Genomic DNA, 19214 nt, shown 5'->3' with positions numbered 1-19214 from the left:
TTTTGCAAAACTACAACTCCCAGCATGCCCAGACAGCCCTTGGCTGTCTGGGCATGCTGGGAGTTGTAGTTTTGCAACATCTGGAGGCACCCTGGTTGGGAAACACTGACATAGAGAGTGATTACAGCTCCCAGCAGATCTTTCTTACTTTTATATGTAAGGATTTGCTTTATCTGTATTAGTTATCTACTTAATTTTCTTTAATTCTCACTTTTTCCTATTTTTGGATGATATTTTGGGGCTTTAGAACCAATTACCAGGTTCCCATAGAGTTCTGGTCTCAACATACAATGGTCTCAACATACAATGGTCGTCCTGGAACCAATTAATATTGTAACTTGAGGGACCACTGTAGTCTCTCTCTCTGATTATTTGCTTCAATGTATCATTGCTCCCATAGAGGATGGTCTAGACCGGACACAATTGTAGCAAATCGTCAGCTGTGAGTAGTAGTGCGTTCGCCTCAGGCCGTGTTCACACCACGTTTTTTCAATACAGTTCCCGTATACGTTTTCAATTTGAAAACCGTACGGAACCGTATTGAAAACCGTATACACTGACTCTCCATTGAAAACCGTATACACTGACTCTCCATTGAAAACCGTATACACTGACTCTCCATTGAAAACAGTATTGAAACGTATATTTATTTTTTTAAATTTCTTTTTTTTTAACATGGGAGTCAGTGGGAACCTTACAGAGCGTGCGGTTCCATCTGGTTTTTGACTTTGCGCAGTTTTTTTCTTGGAATTTCAATCAAACAAGTAAAACTTTATTCATAATGGAGTGAAAAGTTAAAAATTTATACTTTTTTTTTTTTTTTTTTTTTTCTTTAAAAACGGATGCAGCCGGAAATAATTTTTTAAAACTATAAACGGTTTTCAATCGTATACGGTTTAAAATTTGTGCACATATTTTGATACAGTTCAGTCCGGTTTTGAGGAATCCTTTTTTTCATCAAAAACGTGATACGGAAACTGTATTGCAGAAACGTGATGTGAACCTGGCCTTGCCCAGTGTTTCCCAAACAGGGTGCCTCCAGCTGTTGCAAAACTACAACTTCCAGCCAAAGGCTGTCCGGGCATGCTGGAAGTTGTAGTTTTGCAACAGCTGGAGGCACCCTGTTTTGGAAACACTGACCTAACCTTTACCAAAGATGAAGATGCAGCGGTCACTGTGATGGGACGGACGCCTCCCGTGCGAGGACACTTGGTACATCGGCCCCCACAGTGTTTGTGCTCATTCACCGGGATCCTGTGTGCGATTGTTTGACCTGTGGAGAACCCGGTATGCGGGGAGTTTCTGGTACGACTATTGTGCAGCGGGACGTGTTTACATAGCTGACATACTTCTGGCATAAGATGAAAAGTCAGGAAAGGACATTTGGATTTTGCCCGGATTTATCATTTTTCCACTTGTCAGGGAGGTCTGCGCTGTTTATCGCAATGGCTGCCAGTTCCTAATCAGGAGAATTAGGCAGATCCCGCCACAACCCTGCGGACGATGAGAAAGTAGTTATCAGTTACCGCCAGGCCTTAGGTGGTAGAAGTTAGCCGTAGAATTATCACCCTTGTTCTTAACCAAACTTACAACCAAACCATTGTAATCAGTTAATCTCAGATGGACTACTAGTCCCAGAATTCACTCCCTCCGTGCCCTGACAACCAAAGGCTATAGTTGGGCAATATCTGGAGAACCACATACAGGGGGGCAAATTACCTATAGGATGGGCCTATGTACAGGGGGCAAACTACCTTTATTGGGGTCCTACGTACAGTTTGCCTCCTCCCCTATATAAGACTTCACTATAAGTAGCCTTCCCCTATAGGTAGAACCCACCCCCCATAGGTAGCACAGCCCCATCTTACCGCCATCTCCTCCTGCTTATTCTTGCAGTCATTAGGTCGGCCATGCCTCTACCATTGGAATGTGCACAATGACATCAATTTATTGTGCGTGTCCCAGAGTAAAAGACTCTCCCAGCCTCTAGTGTCCATAGGCAGAGTAACTAGAGGCTGGTAGAGATTTCACGTCCTAGGATGCACTAGAACACCTGGGGCATCCTAGTGTGAAACCACTGGTCTGTGGCATTGACGGGTCAAATGATGCCTTGGGCCTGAGAGCTGTACTCACTATTCTGCTGGTGAGGTCACTGTGTACATACATTACATTACTTATCCTGTACTGATTCCTGAGTTATATCCTGTATTATACTCCAGAGCTGTACTCACTATTCTGCTGGTGAGATCACTGTGTACATACATTACATTACTTATCCTGTACTGATCCTGAGTTATATCCTGTATTATACCCCAGAGCTGCACTCACTATTCTGCTGGTGGGGTCACTGTGTACATACATTACATTACTTATCCTGTACTGATTCCTGAGTTATATCCTGTATTATACTCCAGAGCTGTACTCACTATTCTGCTGGTGGGGTCACTGTGTACATACATTACATTACTTATCCTGTACTGATCCTGAGTTATATCCTGTATTATACTCCAGAGCTGTACTCACTATTCTGCTGGTGAGGTCACTGTGTACATACATTACATTACTGATCCTGTACTGATCCTGAGTTATATCCTGTATTATACTCCAGAGCTGTACTCACTATTCTGCTGGTGAGGTCACTGTGTACATACATTACATTTCTTATCCTGTACTGACCCTGAGTTATATCCTGTATTATACTCCAGAGCTGCACTCACTATTCTGCTGGTGGATAGTGTTGGAGGTTACAGTATAACCATATCAGCTCATATGTTTTCTTTATACTTTCAGCACTAATGTGGGGAGTTTATTATTACCTGCACCAGCGCAGTGCGCTAAAGCTGCCCTAGAAATGTTGCCAATTTTTTGGGTGAAATGCTAAGTTCCCCCTTATGTCCTGATCACCTCCCCGTGTGTTTTCATCATCTCTTATCTGTGTATTAGAGATAACTGCGTCTTCTGAGCTCTTCTCTACGATCAGACACCACGTCTGGTAAACAGGCAGCGCCTCTGTGCCAGGTGGTAATATCATTATTAATTCCGGGCATCACTTTTCATTTTGTAATAACCGTTTTAACCCTTTACGTTCCATAATTTCCCGGCGTGGCTTTCTCCATTACTGCTCCTATGGGGGAGCGCCCCTGGATCCTCGCCTGTCGGAGTTTAGATGACTGGTATGAGGTGGCAGCAGCCTTTCCCGTGACTCTATCCTGGCACCAGGTCCGTGCATTATTAATGTTCTGTCAGAATAACATGAAGAGATAAATCGTCCTCACCCTCCGCACATCACAAGCCTTGGGCTGAATATACAAAGCGCTCAGTCTTAGCCGATCTCTGCTCTCATTCTGGGCCAAACATAGCATCCATTCAAGTAAAGATGTTTTCAGCTTAAAGGGGTACTCCGGTAGAAAACATTTTTTATTTTTTTTAAATCAACTGGTGCCAAAAAGTTTAACAGATTTGTAAATTACTTCTATTAAAAAATCTTAATCCTTCCTGTACTTATTAGTGGCTGAATACTACAGTGGAAATTGTTTTCCGTTTGGAACACGGAGCTCTCTGCTGACATCATGAGCACAGTGCTCTCTGCTGACATCTCTGTCCATTTTAGGAACTGCCCAGAGTAAAAGGAAATCCCCATAGCAAACATATGCTGTTCTGGACAGTTCCTAAAATGGACAGAGATGTCAGCAGAGAGCACTGTGCTCATGATGTCAGCAGAGAGCTCTGTGTTTAAAAAAAAAAGAAAAGAATTTCCGCCGTAGTATTCACCAGCTAATAAGTACAGGAAGGATTAAGATTTTTTTTAATAGAAGTAATTTACAAATCTGTTTAAAGTTTTTCACCGGAGTACCCCTTTAAACAGATTTGTAAATTACTTCTATTAAAAAATCTTAATCCTTCCAGTACTTATTAGTGGCTGAATACTATAGAGGAAGTTCTTTTCTTTTTGAAACCTCTCCTGCTCTGGACAGTTCCTGACATGGACAGAGGTGTCAGCAGAGAGCACTGTGGTCAGACAGAAAAAAAATCCAAAAAGAAAAGAACTTCCTCTGTAGTATTCAGCCGCTAAGTACTGGAAAGATTAAGATTTTTATTTTTTATTTTTTTTAATAGAAGTAATTTACAAATCTGTATAACTTTCTGGCACCAGTTGATATAAAAATAAATAAAAAATAAATAAAAGTACCACTTTAAATTTCAAAATGCATAAATAAAAACTTTAATCCATCCCATTTACACCCAGTGTGTTTCTAAGTAATAAGTCAGTGTTTCCCAACCAGGGAGCCTCCAGCTGTGTCAAGACTACGACTCACAGCATGCCCGGACAGCCTTTGGCTGTCCGGGCATGCTGGGAGTTGTAGTTTTGCAACAGCTGGAGGCACCCTGGTTGGGAAACATTGTAATAAGAATGCACTATGGGCAGCATCCCAAACATTCTCCTGGCATGTCCAGTTCCTGCACTGGGGGTTACAGAGATCCTCTTCCACTTCTTGCATACTGGAGGCAATCTTGGTTCTGCTTAGGCACCAGTAATCACTGGGGTCCTCCACTTCTTATACACAATGATTACTGGGGTCCTCCACTTCTTGTACACAGTGATTACTGGGGTCCTCCACTTCTTGTACGCAGTAATCACTGGGGTCCTCCACCACTTCTTGTACACAGTGATTACTGGGGTCCTCCACTACTTCTTGTACGCAGTGATTACTGGGGTCCTCCTCCACTTCTTGTACGCAGTAATCACTGGGGTCCTCCATTTCTTGTACACAGTGATTACTGGGGTCCTCCACTACTTCTTGTACGCAGTAATCACTGGGGTCCTCCATTTCTTGTACACAGTGATTACTGGGGTCCTCCACCACTTCTTGTACACAGTGATTACTGGGGTCCTCCACCACTTCTTGTACACAGTGATTACTGGGGTCCTCCACTACTTCTTGTACACAGTGATTACTGGGGTCCTCCACCACTTCTTGTACACAGTGATTACTGGGGTCCTCCACCACTTCTTGTACACAGGGATTACTGGGGTCCCCCACTTCTTGTCCACAGGGATTACTGTGGTCCTCCACCACTTCTTGTACACAGGGATTACTGGGGTCCTCCACCACTTCTTGTACACAGGGATTACTGGGGTCCTCTACTACTTCTTGTACACAGGGATTACTGGGGTCCTCCACCACTTCTTGTACACAGTGATTACTGGGGTCCTCCACCACTTCTTGTACACAGTGATTACTGGGGTCCTCCACCACTTCTTGTACACAGTGATTACTGGGGTCCTCCACTACTTCTTGTACATAGTGATCACTGGGGTCCTCCACCACTTCTTGTACACAGTGATTACTGGGGTCCTCCAGCACTTTTTGTACACAGTGATTACTGGGGTCCTCCACCACTTCTTGTACACAGTGAATACTGGGGTCCTCCACCACTTCTTGTACACAGTGATTACTGGGGTCTTCCACTACTTCTTGTACACAGTGATTATTGGGGTCCTCCACCACTTTTTGTACACAGTGATTACTGGGGTCCTCCACCATTTCTTGTACACAGTGATTACTGGGGTCCTCCACTACTTCTTGTACACAGTGATTATTGGGGTCCTCCACCACTTTTTGTACACAGTGATTACTGGGGTCCTCCACCATTTCTTGTACACAGTGATTACTGGGGTCCTCCACCACTTCTTGTACACAGTGATTACTGGGGTCCTCCACTACTTCTTGTACACAGTGATTACTGGGGTCCTCCACCACTTCTTGTACACAGTGAATACTGGGGTCCTCCACCACTTCTTGTACACAGTGATTACTGGGGTCCTCCACTACTTCTTGTACACAGTGATTATTGGGGTCCTCCACCACTTTTTGTACACAGTGATTACTGGGGTCCTCCACCATTTCTTGTACACAGTGATTACTGGGGTCCTCCACCACTTCTTGTACACAGTGATTACTGGGGTCCTCCACTACTTCTTGTACACAGTGATTATTGGGGTCCTCCACCACTTCTTGTACACAGTGATTACTGGGGTCCTCCACCACTTTTTGTACACAGTGATTACTGGGGTCCTCCACCACTTCTTGTACACAGTGATTACTGGGGTCCTCCACTACTTCTTGTACACAGTGATTATTGGGGACCTCCACCACTTCTTGTACACAGTGATTACTGGGGTCCTCCACCACTTTTTGTACACAGTGATTACTGGGGTCCTCCACCACTTCTTGTACACAGTGATTACTGGGGTCCTCCACTACTTCTTGTACACAGTGATTACTGGGGTCCTCCACCACTTTTTGTACACAGTGATTACTGGGGTCCTCCACCACTTCTTGTACACAGTGATCTTGTTGCGTCCATAGTTCAGTCAGTAATTTGGCTCCTGCAGTTATGTGATGTACATAGTAATGTGCAATAATGTATCGCACTGAGCCATCAGGAGAGGAGAGAGAGGGGCTGGAGACTGAGCCATCAGGAGAGGAGAGGGGCTGGAGACTGAGCCATCAGGAGAGAAGAGAGATAAGGGCTGGAGACTGAGCTGTCAGAAGAGAAAGAGAGGGGCTGGAGACTAAGCTGTCAGGAGAGGAGAGAAAGGGGCTGGAGACTGAGCTGTCAGTAGAGGAGAGAGAGGGGCTGGAGACTGAGCTGTCAGTAGAGGAGAGAGGGGGGCTGGAGACTGAGCTGTCAGTAGAGGAGAGAGAGGGGCAGGAGACTGAGCTGTCAGTAGAGGAGAGAGGGGGGCTGGAGACTGAGCTGTCAGGAGGGGTGAGAAAGAGGGCTGGAGACTGAGCTGTCAGAAGAGAAAGAGAGGGGCTGGAGATTAAGCTGTCAGGAGAGGAGAGAGAGGGGCTTGGAGACTGAGCTTTCAGGAGAGGATAGAGATAAGGTCTGGAGACTAAGCTGTCAAGAGAGGATAGAGATAAGGTCTGGAGACTGAGCTCCTCTGATGGTATACACTCTGTATTATACAGAAGTCGGTACAATGTGTGACAATATGCAGCATGCTAAGTTTTTGGGAGACAATGTTTTTTTCCACCATAATAAATACAGTGCAATAAAAAAATGTTGTAACTGTTGTAAAGGGGGGGGGGGGGGGGGGGAAGGGGCAGGTCCACCATAACATCAAAGCGGGGGGGGGGTCCACCATAACATCAGAGCGGGGGGGGCCCACCATAACATCAGAGCGGGGGGGCCCACCATAACATCAGAGCGGGGGGGCCCACCATAACATCAGAGCGGGGGGGCCCACCATAACATCAGAGCGGGGGGGGGGTTCACCATGACCTCATAGCGAGGGGGTCCACCATAACAGCAGAGCGGGGGGGTCCACCATAACATCAGAGCGGGGGGAATCCACCATAACATCAGAGCGGGGGGGTCCACCATAACATCAGAGCGGGGGGGGGTTCACCATAACCTCATAGCGGGGGGGTCCACCATAACATCAGAGCGGGGGGGTCCACCATAACAGCAGAGCGGGGGGAGTCCACCATAACATCAGAGCGGGGGGGCCCACCATAGCATCAGAGCGGGGGGGCCCACCATAGCATCAGAGCGGGGGGGGGGGTCCACCATAACATCAGAGCGGGGGGGGGTCCACCGTAACATCAGAGCGGGGGGGTCCACCATAACCTCATAGCGGGGGTCTCGGGCGCTGTCTGTGTAAACTCCCGGACTCTCCTGATTGCAGCTTCCTCTATCAGCCGCTGATCTAATACGCAGCTGCCCGCGCCCCATTCCCACGTTGTTTACAGCTAAACATGTCATTAGAACATCCTCCTATTGTCACGAGCCCGATCCTCAGGCAGAGAGTAAATCTTTCTGACAGGTCTGATTTATCTTAAAGGGGAAACGATTGTTCGGTGGCAGACAGTACCGCCATACGAGGTGAGGAGAATGCGGCCATTGATGGGGAGGACGGGGTCAGGGACATGTAAGCGCGTACACTGGGCCCGAGGCTTCTGTCAATGACCAAACATCACCAGTGGGTAGAAGCCTGGACTCTCCTCTGCTGCTTCTCAGTTGCTATCACTCTACTTTCCCAGTAAGGGATTCAAACAGTGGCCATATTGGTTGTGGAAGAGGTGGTAACCCAGCTTTGCCGGCTCTTATAGGCATATTAGCCTTCTTCTCCCACTGCAGCTTCTCTCTGGTTTCCGTCCTGTGCGCTACAGCTTCTCTCTGGTTTCCGTCCTGTGCGCTACAGCTTCTCTCTGGTTTCCGTCCTGTGCGCTACAGCTTCTCTCTGGTTTCCATCCTGTGCGCTACAGCTTCTCTCTGGTTTCCATCCTGTGCACTGCAGCTTCTCTCTGATTTCCATCCTGTGCACTGCAGCATCTCTCTGATTTCCATCCAGCATGCTGCAGCTTCTCTCTGATTCCCATCCTGTGAGCTGAAGTTTCTCTCTGGTTCCCATCCTGTACATTGCTGCATATCTCTGATTTCCATCCTGTGCACTGCAGCATCTCTTTGTTTCCAGTCCTGTGTGCTGCAGCATCTCTTTGTTTTCCGTCCTGTGCACTGCAGCATCTTTGTTTCCCGTCCTGTGCATGCAGCATCTCTTTGTTTCCCGTCCTGTGCACTGCAGCATCTCTTTGTAGCCTATCCTGTGCACTGCAGCATCTCTTTGTTTTCTATCCTGTGCACTGCAGCATCTCTTTGTAGCCTATCCTGTGCACTGCAGCATCTCTTTGTTTCCCATCTTGTGCATGCAGCATCTCTTTGTTTCCCGTCCTGTACACTGCAGCATCTCACTGATCTTCTGTGCAGCACTAGGGCATCACTGCATTATTTTACTGATTTCCATACTTTTTTTTTTATCCTGTGGACTGCAGCATGTTTTATTTTTCAGCATCTACTGCTTCCTGATCACTGGATTGTCTCCCTGATTTCTCTTTCCATTTCCCTCAGGGTTCAGAAGGATTTTGACGTCCCAACGAACTGTCTTATTGGTGCCCACGCCTACTGTACCCAGGTCAGTGACTAAGAAGCTGCCCCCTTATAACACTCGCCAGCCGAGCCCAGAAGGAATAAGGCGTCAGAAGGAATAAGGCTTCAGTGCTCTGCGGGGTGACCTACTGCAGCCTGTATAATAGCAGTACCATATCATACACTGTCTGCGGGGGTGACCTACTGCAGCCTGTATAATAACAGTACCATATCATACATGGTCTGTGGGGTGACCTACTGCAGCCTGTATAATAACAGTACCATATCATACATGGTCTGCGGGGGTGACCTACTGCAGCCTGTATAATAACAGTACCATATCATACATGGTCTGTGGGGTGACCTACTGCAGCCTGTATAATAACAGTACCATATCATACATGGTCTGCGAGGGTGACCTACTGCAGCCTGTATAATAACAGTGCCATATCATACATGATCTGCGGGGTGACCTACTGCAGCCTGTATAATAACAGTACCATATCATACATGGTCTGTGGGGTGACCTACTGCAGCCTGTATAATAACAGTGCCATATCATACATGGTCTGCGGGTGTGACCTACTGCAGCCTGTATAATAACAGTACCATATCATACACTGTCTGCGGGGTGACCTACTGCAGCCTGTATAATAACAGTACCATATCATACATGGTCTGCGAGGTGACCTACTGCAGCCTGTATAATAACAGTACCATATCATACACTGTCTGCGGGGGTGACCTACTGCAGCCTGTATAATAACAGTAACATATCATACATGGTCTGCGGGGTGACCTACTGCAGCCTGTATAATAACAGTACCATATCATACATGGTCTGCGAGGTGACCTACTGCAGCCTGTATAATAACAGTACCATATCATACACTGTCTGCGGGGTGACCTACTGCAGTCTGTATAATAACAGTACCATATCATACATGGTCTGTGGGGTGACCTACTGCAGCCTGTATAATAACAGTGCCATATCATACACTGTCTGCGGGGTGACCTACTGCAGCCTGTATAATAACAGTACCATATCATACATGGTCTGCGGGGTGACCTACTGCAGCCTGTATAATAACAGTACCATATCATACACTGTCTGCGGGGTGACCTACTGCAGCCTGTATAATAACAGTACCATATCATACATGGTCTGCGGGGTGACCTACTGCAGCCTGTATAATAACAGTACCATATCATACACTGTCTGCGGGGTGACCTACTGCAGCCTGTATAATAACAGTACCATATCATACATGGTCTGCGAGGTGACCTACTGCAGCCTGTATAATAACAGTACCATATCATACATGGTCTGCGAGGGTGACCTACTGCAGCCTGTATAATAACAGTAACATATCATACACTGTCTGCGAGGGTGACCTACTGCAGCCTGTATAATAACAGTAACATATCATACATGGTCTGCGGGGTGACCTACTGCAGCCTGTATAATAACAGTACCATATCATACATGGTCTGCGAGGTGACCTACTGCAGCCTGTATAATAACAGTACCATATCATACACTGTCTGCGGGGTGACCTACTGCAGCCTGTATAATAACAGTACCATATCATACATGGTCTGCGGGGTGACCTACTGCAGCCTGTATAATAACAGTACCATATCATACATGGTCTGCGGGGTGACCTACTGCAGCCTGTATAATAACAGTACCATATCATACATGATCTGCGGGGTGACCTACTGCAGCCTGTATAATAACAGTACCATATCATACATGGTCTGCGAGGTGACCTACTGCAGCCTGTATAATAACAGTACCATATCATACACTGTCTGCGGGGTGACCTACTGCAGCCTGTATAATAACAGTACCATATCATACATGGTCTGCGGGGTGACCTACTGCAGCCTGTATAATAACAGTACCATATCATACATGGTCTGTGGGGTGACCTACTGCAGCCTGTATAATAACAGTACCATATCATACATGGTCTGCGGGTTGACCTACTGCAGCCTGTATAATAACAGTACCATATCATACATGGTCTGCGGGGGTGACCTACTGCAGCCTGTATAATAACAGTACCATATCATACACTGTCTGCGGGGTGACCTACTGCAGCCTGTATAATAACAGTACCATATCATACATGATCTGCGGGGGGACCTACTGCAGCCTGTATAATAACAGTACCATATCATACACTGTCTGCGGGGTGACCTACTGCAGCCTGTATAATAACAGTACCATATCATACACTGTCTGCGAGGGTGACCTACTGCAGCCTGTATAATAACAGTACCATATCATACACTGTCTGCGGGGGTGACCTACTGCAGCCTGTATAATAACAGTACCATATCATACACTGTCTGCGGGGGGACCTACTGCAGCCTGTATAATAACAGTAACATATCATACACTGTCTGCGAGGGTGACCTACTGCAGCCTGTATAATAACAGTACCATATCATACACTGTCTGCGGGGTGACCTACTGCAGCCTGTATAATAACAGTACCATATCATACATGGTCTGTGGGGTGACCTACTGCAGCCTGTATAATAACAGTACCATATCATACACTGTCTGCGGGGTGACCTACTGCAGCCTGTATAATAACAGTACCATATCATACACTGTCTGCGGGGTGACCTACTGCAGCCTGTATAATAACAGTACCATATCATACATGGTCTGCTTTTCCTCTGCACTATTAGCGTATTATACCATAGTTTATTAGGCTATAATCTATGGCTCTGCACTTTTTCTATTATTTATATCAATGAAAGTTTGTGATGAACATTGTGTAAATGTCTCATTCTAATGACAATACAGGATTGAGCAGAGCTACAATAATGGCCGTAAATGTTGTCCCCCCTGAAATTTTTCCAGAAAATGAATTATTTCCCACAGGAAAGGATTGCAGTAACACAGGTTTTGCTATACACATGTTTATTCCCTTTGTGTGTATTAGAACTAAACCAAAAAAGGAGGAAAAAAAGCAAATTGGACATAATGTCACCAAACTCCAAAAATGGTCTGGACAAAATTATTGGCCCCTTTCAAAATTGTGGATAAATAAGATTGTTTCAAGCATGTGATGCTCCTTTATACTCACCTGGGGCAAGTAACAGGTGTGGGCAATATAAAAATCACACCTGAAAGCAGATAAAAAGGAGAGAAGTTCACTTAGTCTTTGCATCGTGTGTCTGTGTGTGCCACACTAAGCATGGACAACAGAAAGAGGAGAAGAGAACTGTCTGAGGACTTGGGAACCAAAATTGTAGAAAACTATCAACAATCTCAAGGTTACAAGTCCATCTCCAGAGATCTAGATTTGTCTTTGTCCACAGTGCGCAACATTATCAAGAAGTTTTCAACCCATGAGACTGTAGATAATCTCCCTGGGCGAGGACGGAAGAGAAAAATTTATGAAAGGTGTCAACGCAGGATAGTCCAGATGGTGGATAAGCAGCCCCAAACAAGTTCCAAAGATATTCAAGCTGTCCTGCAGGCTCAGAGAGCATCAGTGTCAGCACGAACTATCCAACGACATTTAAATGAAATGAAACGCTATGGAGGAGACCCAGGAGGACCCCACTATGGAGGAGACCCAGGAGGACCCCACTATGGAGGAGACCCAGGAGGACCCCACTATGGAGGAGACCCAGGAGGACCCCACTATGGAGGAGACCCAGGAGGACCCCACTATGGAGGAGACCCAGGAGGACCCCACTATGGAGGAGACCCAGGAGGACCCCACTATGGAGGAGACCCAGGAGGACCCCACTATGGAGGAGACCCAGGAGGACCCCAGTATGGAGGAGACCCAGGAGGACCCCAGTATGGAGGAGACCCAGGAGGACCCCAGTATGGAGGAGACCCAGGAGGACCCCAGTATGGAGGAGACCCAGGAGGACCCCAGTATGGAGAGGAGACCCAGGAGGACCCCAGTATGGAGAGGAGACCCAGGAGGACCCCACTATGGAGAGGAGACCCAGGAGGACCCCACTATGGAGAGGAGACCCAGGAGGACCCCACTATGGAGAGGAGACCCAGGAGGACCCCACTATGGAGGAGACCCAGGAGGACCCCACTATGGAGAGGAGACCCAGGAGGACCCCACTATGGAGGAGACCCAGGAGGACCCCACTGCTGACACAGAGACATAAAAAACCAAGACTACATTTTGCCAAAATAAACTTGAGTAACCAAAATCCTTCTGGGAAAACGTCTTGTGGACAGATGAGACCAAGATAGAGCTTTTTGGTAAAGCCCATTATTCTACTGTTTACCGAAAACAGAATGAGGCCTACAAAGAAAAGAGCACAGTACCTACAGTGACATATGGGGGAGGTCAGTGATGTTTTGGGTTGTTTTGCTGCCTCTGGCACTGGGGGCCTTGAATGTGTACAAGACATCATGAAATCTGAGGATTACCAATGGATTTTGGGTCGCACTGTACAGCCCAGTGTCAGAAAGCTGGGTTTACATCTGAGATCTTGGGTCTTCCAGCAGGACAATGACCCCAAACATACGTCAAAAAGCCCCAGAAATAGATGACAACAAAGCGCTGGAGAGTTCTGAAGTGTCAGCAATGAGTCCAGATCTAATTCCCATTGATCACCTGTGGAGAGATCTTATAATTACTGTTGGGAAAAGGCGCCGTCCAATAAGAGACCTGGAGCAGTTTGTAAAGGAAGAGTGGTCCAACATTCCGGCTGAGAGGTGTAAGAAGCTTATTGATGGTTATAGGAAGAGTGGTCCAACATTCCGGCTGAGAGGTGTAAGTAGCTTATTGATGGTTATAGGAAGAGTGGTCCAACATTCCGGCTGAGAGGTGTAAGAAGCTTATTGATGGTTATAGGAAGACACTGATTTCACTTATTTTTTCCAAAGGGTGTGCAACCAAATATTAAGTTAAGGGGCCAATAATTTTGTCCAGACCATATTTGGAGTTTGGTAACATTATGTCCAATTTGCTCTTTTTCCTCCTTTTTTGGTTTAGTTCCAATACACACAAAGGGAATAAACATGTGTATAGCAAAACCTGTGTTACTGCAATCCTTTCCTGTGAGGAATACTTCGTTTTCTAGAAAAATTTCAGAGGTGCCAACATTTACGGCCATAACTGTATAGTATGCAGCACTATATCAGTTCCACCCCTCCCTGTGGTTTGGCAGTGATAATAAATCTACATATGTCATTTAAATTATCATCGGACAATTGTGAAACCTCCTCAGTCCACCCTGTCCTAACAAAAGAAGCCCGGGCTTTGGCAGGACGCTCGTTTCCCTGCACGCTTGTCTGACTTGGCTGCTATGTTTCTCTAGGGTCGACATACGCATGTGAGATTAACCCCTTCACCCCTTTTATCAGGGCGGAGGACGTGCAGCTGTGTGAAGTTTTCATACCACATCATTCTTCATTTCAGTATACAGCGCATAGTGCATCATTTCCAGGTGCCCTTATCCATAGCTTGGCTCTTCATGGGTGGAGCTTAGTTGTCACATGACTTTGCACACCTGGAAAAAGAGGAGTCTCCTAAGGCAATGTTTTCCAACCAGGGTGCCTCCAGCTGTTGCAGAACTATAACTATAACCAGAACCAGATGTTCACTTACGTTTTTCTCCCTGCACTGTGGATGTTTACTTCATATGTTCATGTTATTTAGCCTTAAACAAATTTGCTTTATTGTAGATAGATTTTGTAAAACTACAACTCCCAGCATGTCCGGACAGCCAAAGGCTATCCAGACATCCTGGGAGTTGTAGTTTTGCAACAGCTGGAGGCACTTTAGTTGGGGAAACACTGTCCTCAAGACTGACACACCCGTTCCCCCCACCCCTCATGGGAGGAGCCTGGTTGTCACATGACAAACACACTCACTAGTTAATATCTGTATTGGGGAAGAGGACTATTTTAACCCATCAGGGCCTACAAGGGGAAAGGAGGGTATCTGTGTGTTCAAAATAAATAAATAAAAAAATCCATAAAAATTTAGAAAATTAAGTCTGTAGGTGTCTCAAAATTAAAGGGGTACCCCACTCGAAAACTGGTGCCAGAAAGTTAAACCGATATGTAAATTACTTCTATTTAAAAAAAAATCTTAATCCTTCCAATACTTATCAGCTGCTGTATGCTCCACAGAAAGTTCTTTTCTTTTTGAATTTTCTTTCTGCCTTACCACAGTACTCTCAGTATTGTCTTAAGTAGGGACAAATCCCCATAGCAAACCTCTCCTGCTCTGGACAGTTCCTGAGATGGACAGAGGTGTTAGCAGAGAGCACTGTGGTCAGACTGGAAAGAACTACACAACTTCCTGTGGAGTACACAGCAGCTGATAAGTACTGGAAGGATTAAGATTTTTAAATAGAAGTAAATTACAAATCTGTTTTAACTTTCTGGCACTGGTTGATTTAAAAGAAAAATGTTTTCCAGTGGAGTGCCCCTTTAATGGAGTCACTAGTTGCTGCGATGTAGAAACCATACTGTAACAGCGCATACTAGCAGCGCAATGTCTGCCACAGAAAGCCGGGGGGGGGGGTGCTTGATAAAATTGCATTTGTAATGGCTGTCTGGGTCTGATAAGGTACATGCACGAGGCCGCCATACCGAGCCATGCCGTCACTCCATCGTGGAACAGAGTAACAATTCTATCAAAATAAAGAGCCGCACATCATGGCCTCCGCCCCGAGGAGAACGACGATCACAAGACTGTCATGGTGCAAGATTAAATCATACAGAGGAAGGGGTGGGGGTCTGTATTTATTTCTATTACGGATCAGCATGTACATAAGACTGGATGCACACATTTTTAGGGTTAACCCCAAACCGTATATATTGATATAGCAATTTGGAATATATTAGATGTATGTGTATAATATATGGTATATAATAGTGGTCTCTAAATTGTGGTCCTCCAGCTGTTGCAAAACTACAACTCCCAGCATGCCCGGACAGCCGTTGGCTGTCCGGGCATGCTAGGAGTTGTAGTTTGGCAACATGTATGTGGAGACCATAACTCTATGGAAACCTGGTAATTGGTTCTGAAGCCCCAAAATGTCATCCAAAAATAGGAAAAAGTGAGGATTAAAGAAATAGAAGTAGATAAATATAGATAAAGCAAATCCTTACATATAAAAGTAAGAAAGGGCTGCTGGGAGCTGTGGTCACTGTCTAGTCCTGTAAAGTGCACGCAATGTCCTAAAAAAGTAACATGGAGCCGCCCTCACCTGGTGTCCAAAGGAGCAGCTAACCCTGGTACAGGTAAAGTGTACAGAACATGTAATACCTTCCTGTACTGTAGGGGGCGCTACCAGACACCAGTCAGTGTATACACTTTAGTAATACAGGTAGAGTACAGAATATGTAATACCTACCTGTACTGTAGGGGGCGCTACCAGACACCAGTCAGTACATGCACTTCAGTAATACAGGTGTTTTACCAGTGAATGCCCATTCTGATTGGGTCGGTTCTTCCAGCCATTGACACATTTCACAGATCTGGACTATCATTGTATATTGAGTCTGGTTTCAACTTACAATGGTCCAGAAAAGATCATTATATGTTGAAACTATTGCATGTTGAGGCCATTGTAAGTTGAGGGATCACTATAGGGATCACTATTCTGTACACTGAATACATGCAGGGCTCTGTACACTGAATACAAGCAGGGCTCTGTACACTGAATACAAGCGGGGCTCTGTACACTGAGGACAAACGGGGCTCTGTACACTGAATACAAGCGGGGCTCTGTACACTGAATACAAGCGAGGCTCTGTACACTGAGGACAAGCAGGGCTCTGTACACTGAGGACAAGCGGGGCTCTGTACACTGAATACAAGTGGGGCTCTGTACACTGAATACAAGCGGGGCTCTGTACACTGAGGACAAGCGGGGCTCTGTACACTGAATACAAGCGGGGCTCTGTACACTGAATACAAGCGGGGCTCTGTACACCGAGGACAAGCGGGGCTCTGTACACTGAGGACAAGCGGGGCTCTGTACACTGAATACAAGCGGGGCTCTGTACACTGAGGACAAGCGGGGCTCTGTACACTGAGGACAAGCAGGGCTCTGTATACCGAGGACAAGCGGGGCGCTGTACACAGAGGACAAGCTGGGCTCTGCACACCGAGACATGCAGGCAATAGCTGTTCAGCATTTTTTCACCCAAAATATAAAGAAAATTTAACCAATGTATATTACAAATTAACATCTGATAGTATTATCTACATTATATCAAAAGTTTTTGTTAACGACAGGTACTTTTAAATTGGAAGCTCATGGACCATAAAATGACCAATTATTACCACAACAGTTTGGGGGCTCGTCCGGGATCCCAATAGCTGATATATATACACTCGGAATATAGTTGTTTGCTTCTAAAATGAAACCATCACCAGTCTGCCTCCTCGTCTGCGGAGATGATATGTATCAGAATTTATAGATCTCCATATGTGGGGACACCCCGGTGACAGTCTGCGCCAAATATCGCTAACTGAATGTCTCATTGTAACTCACAGGAACTGGTGAATCTCATACTGGGCGGCAGAGCCGTGTCTAACGTTTTCAATGACGTGATGGAGCTGGACTCCGGGAATGGGAACATAACGGTTCTGAAAGGGATCTCCTGCCGCAGCGACATCGGATTCCTGTCCCTGTTTGAACATTACAACGTGTGTCAAGTAAGTGTCAGCCAATGATTGTCTGTGTAAGAATACACTGGTGCCCGTGGGGTTAAAATTGGTCCTATCTATCACCACCTTATGACTTTATTATTTAATGACTTGTTTATTCCAAGTTAAAAATTTTTTTTTTTTTTTTAAAGAATTTTTTTGTGTTTTTTTCCCCATTTTCCCATTTATATTTTAAGGTAATCCTGAAATCTTGCAGTTTTTATTTTGGCCACTAGGCTGTCATGCCCACTCCAATAGACATGAATGGAGGAGGCCGTGGAAACCCAGCGTTCTAAACATACTGTTTAGAATCCCCGGTGCGGCACCTGTGCTGCACAGAGATCGCGGGGCGTCCCAGAGGTAAGACCCCCGCGATTAGACATCTTATCCCCTATCCTTTGGATAGGGGATAAGATGTCTGTGGGCGGAGTACCCCTTTTAACTATTAATATCGTCGTGCAATTTGGTTGTTTACATGCAAATCCCTTACTATATAGCAACGTTTCCCAACCAGGGTGCATTTTGTTCCGAACACTTGGAGCGGGCAGCCGTGATTGTGACATCACAGCTACGCCCCTTGTGCCGTCACGCCACGCCCCCTCAATGCAAGTCTTTGGCAGGGGACGTGACAGACGTCACGCCCCCTCCCATAAACTTGCATTGAGGGGGCGTGGCATAACATCACAAGGGGTGTGGTCGTGACATCACGCCGCCCGCACCCAGCATTCTAAATGAACACCTGGTGCTGCTTAAAGATCCCAGCGGCGGGAACCCCGCGATCATAGGAGATAAGATGTCTAGGGGTGGAGTACCCCTTTAATACAATTGTCGCATAGAGCCGTTTCAGGTCAACCCTGCCCTGTGATAACTTCTAAATCTGGCCTGTGCGACATTTGTACTACTTTTGTGTGACATTTCACAAAAAGTCGCACATGATACATTTTTTATTACACTTTTAATTTAGCTCACTAGTCTGAATTCCTCTCAGAGGGAGGGGGCGTGGCCTCACTGTGCAGGTCTCCGCCCCCTCCCTCAGTATGCTGTCTGCTCACATCTCCCCTAGCATTAGCAAAACTACAACTCCCAGCTTGTCCTCACTGACAATAGCGGGACACAAGATGACAGTGGGAGGATTATTCCTCCAGCTCTGAGCCCTGCACTCACAGCTGTCAATCAAGGAAGTGTGTCCACGACATAGGTGATGACTCATGGACACAGCAGGACTGGTATGTGTCCAAGCAGGCTGGGGGGGCAGTTGTTTGACTGGTTTTAAGTATGAAATGCTGAAAATGTTCTAATAAAAAGCAATTGCAAAACCAATTGGTTATACATGCTTTACAACTTATCAAAAGTTTATGTATCTGACAACGTCCATTTAAACGTTCTAAATGCAATGTCGCACCGGGGCTGCGACTATTCATGCGACAAATATAGATGAAAAAAGCAGATACATTCCCCTGTACACTATGGAGTCCGTGTTGGGGTTGGAGCGGGACCTTTATGGGGTGTCCTGTCGGTGCGGGATAGGACTCCGCTCATGGTTCTTATAGGAAGGCACAATTACTGTATTGACATGCGGGAGGCTTCCTAACATACTTGTACAGT

The 19214-nt window shown here is 46.0% G+C and overlaps 1 protein-coding gene across 1 annotated transcript in view; it reads left to right on the top strand.

The window, feature by feature from the left end:
• The window catches only part of MINDY4 (MINDY lysine 48 deubiquitinase 4), a 113510-nt gene that overhangs the window by 51504 nt on the left and 42792 nt on the right, over positions 1 to 19214 (top strand). Inside the window, exons 11-12 of the mRNA XM_056519427.1 lie at positions 8920 to 8983; positions 17457 to 17618. Of these exons, the coding sequence (XP_056375402.1) occupies positions 8920 to 8983; positions 17457 to 17618 (226 nt within the window). The remainder of the gene's footprint in view (positions 1 to 8919; positions 8984 to 17456; positions 17619 to 19214) is intronic.

This window comes from Hyla sarda, chromosome 5 (genome assembly GCF_029499605.1).
Source record: "Hyla sarda isolate aHylSar1 chromosome 5, aHylSar1.hap1, whole genome shotgun sequence".
NCBI lineage: Eukaryota > Metazoa > Chordata > Amphibia > Anura > Hylidae > Hyla > Hyla sarda.
Note: the sequence above shows the minus strand (reverse complement) of the source record. Positions and strands in the feature narration are given on the sequence as shown.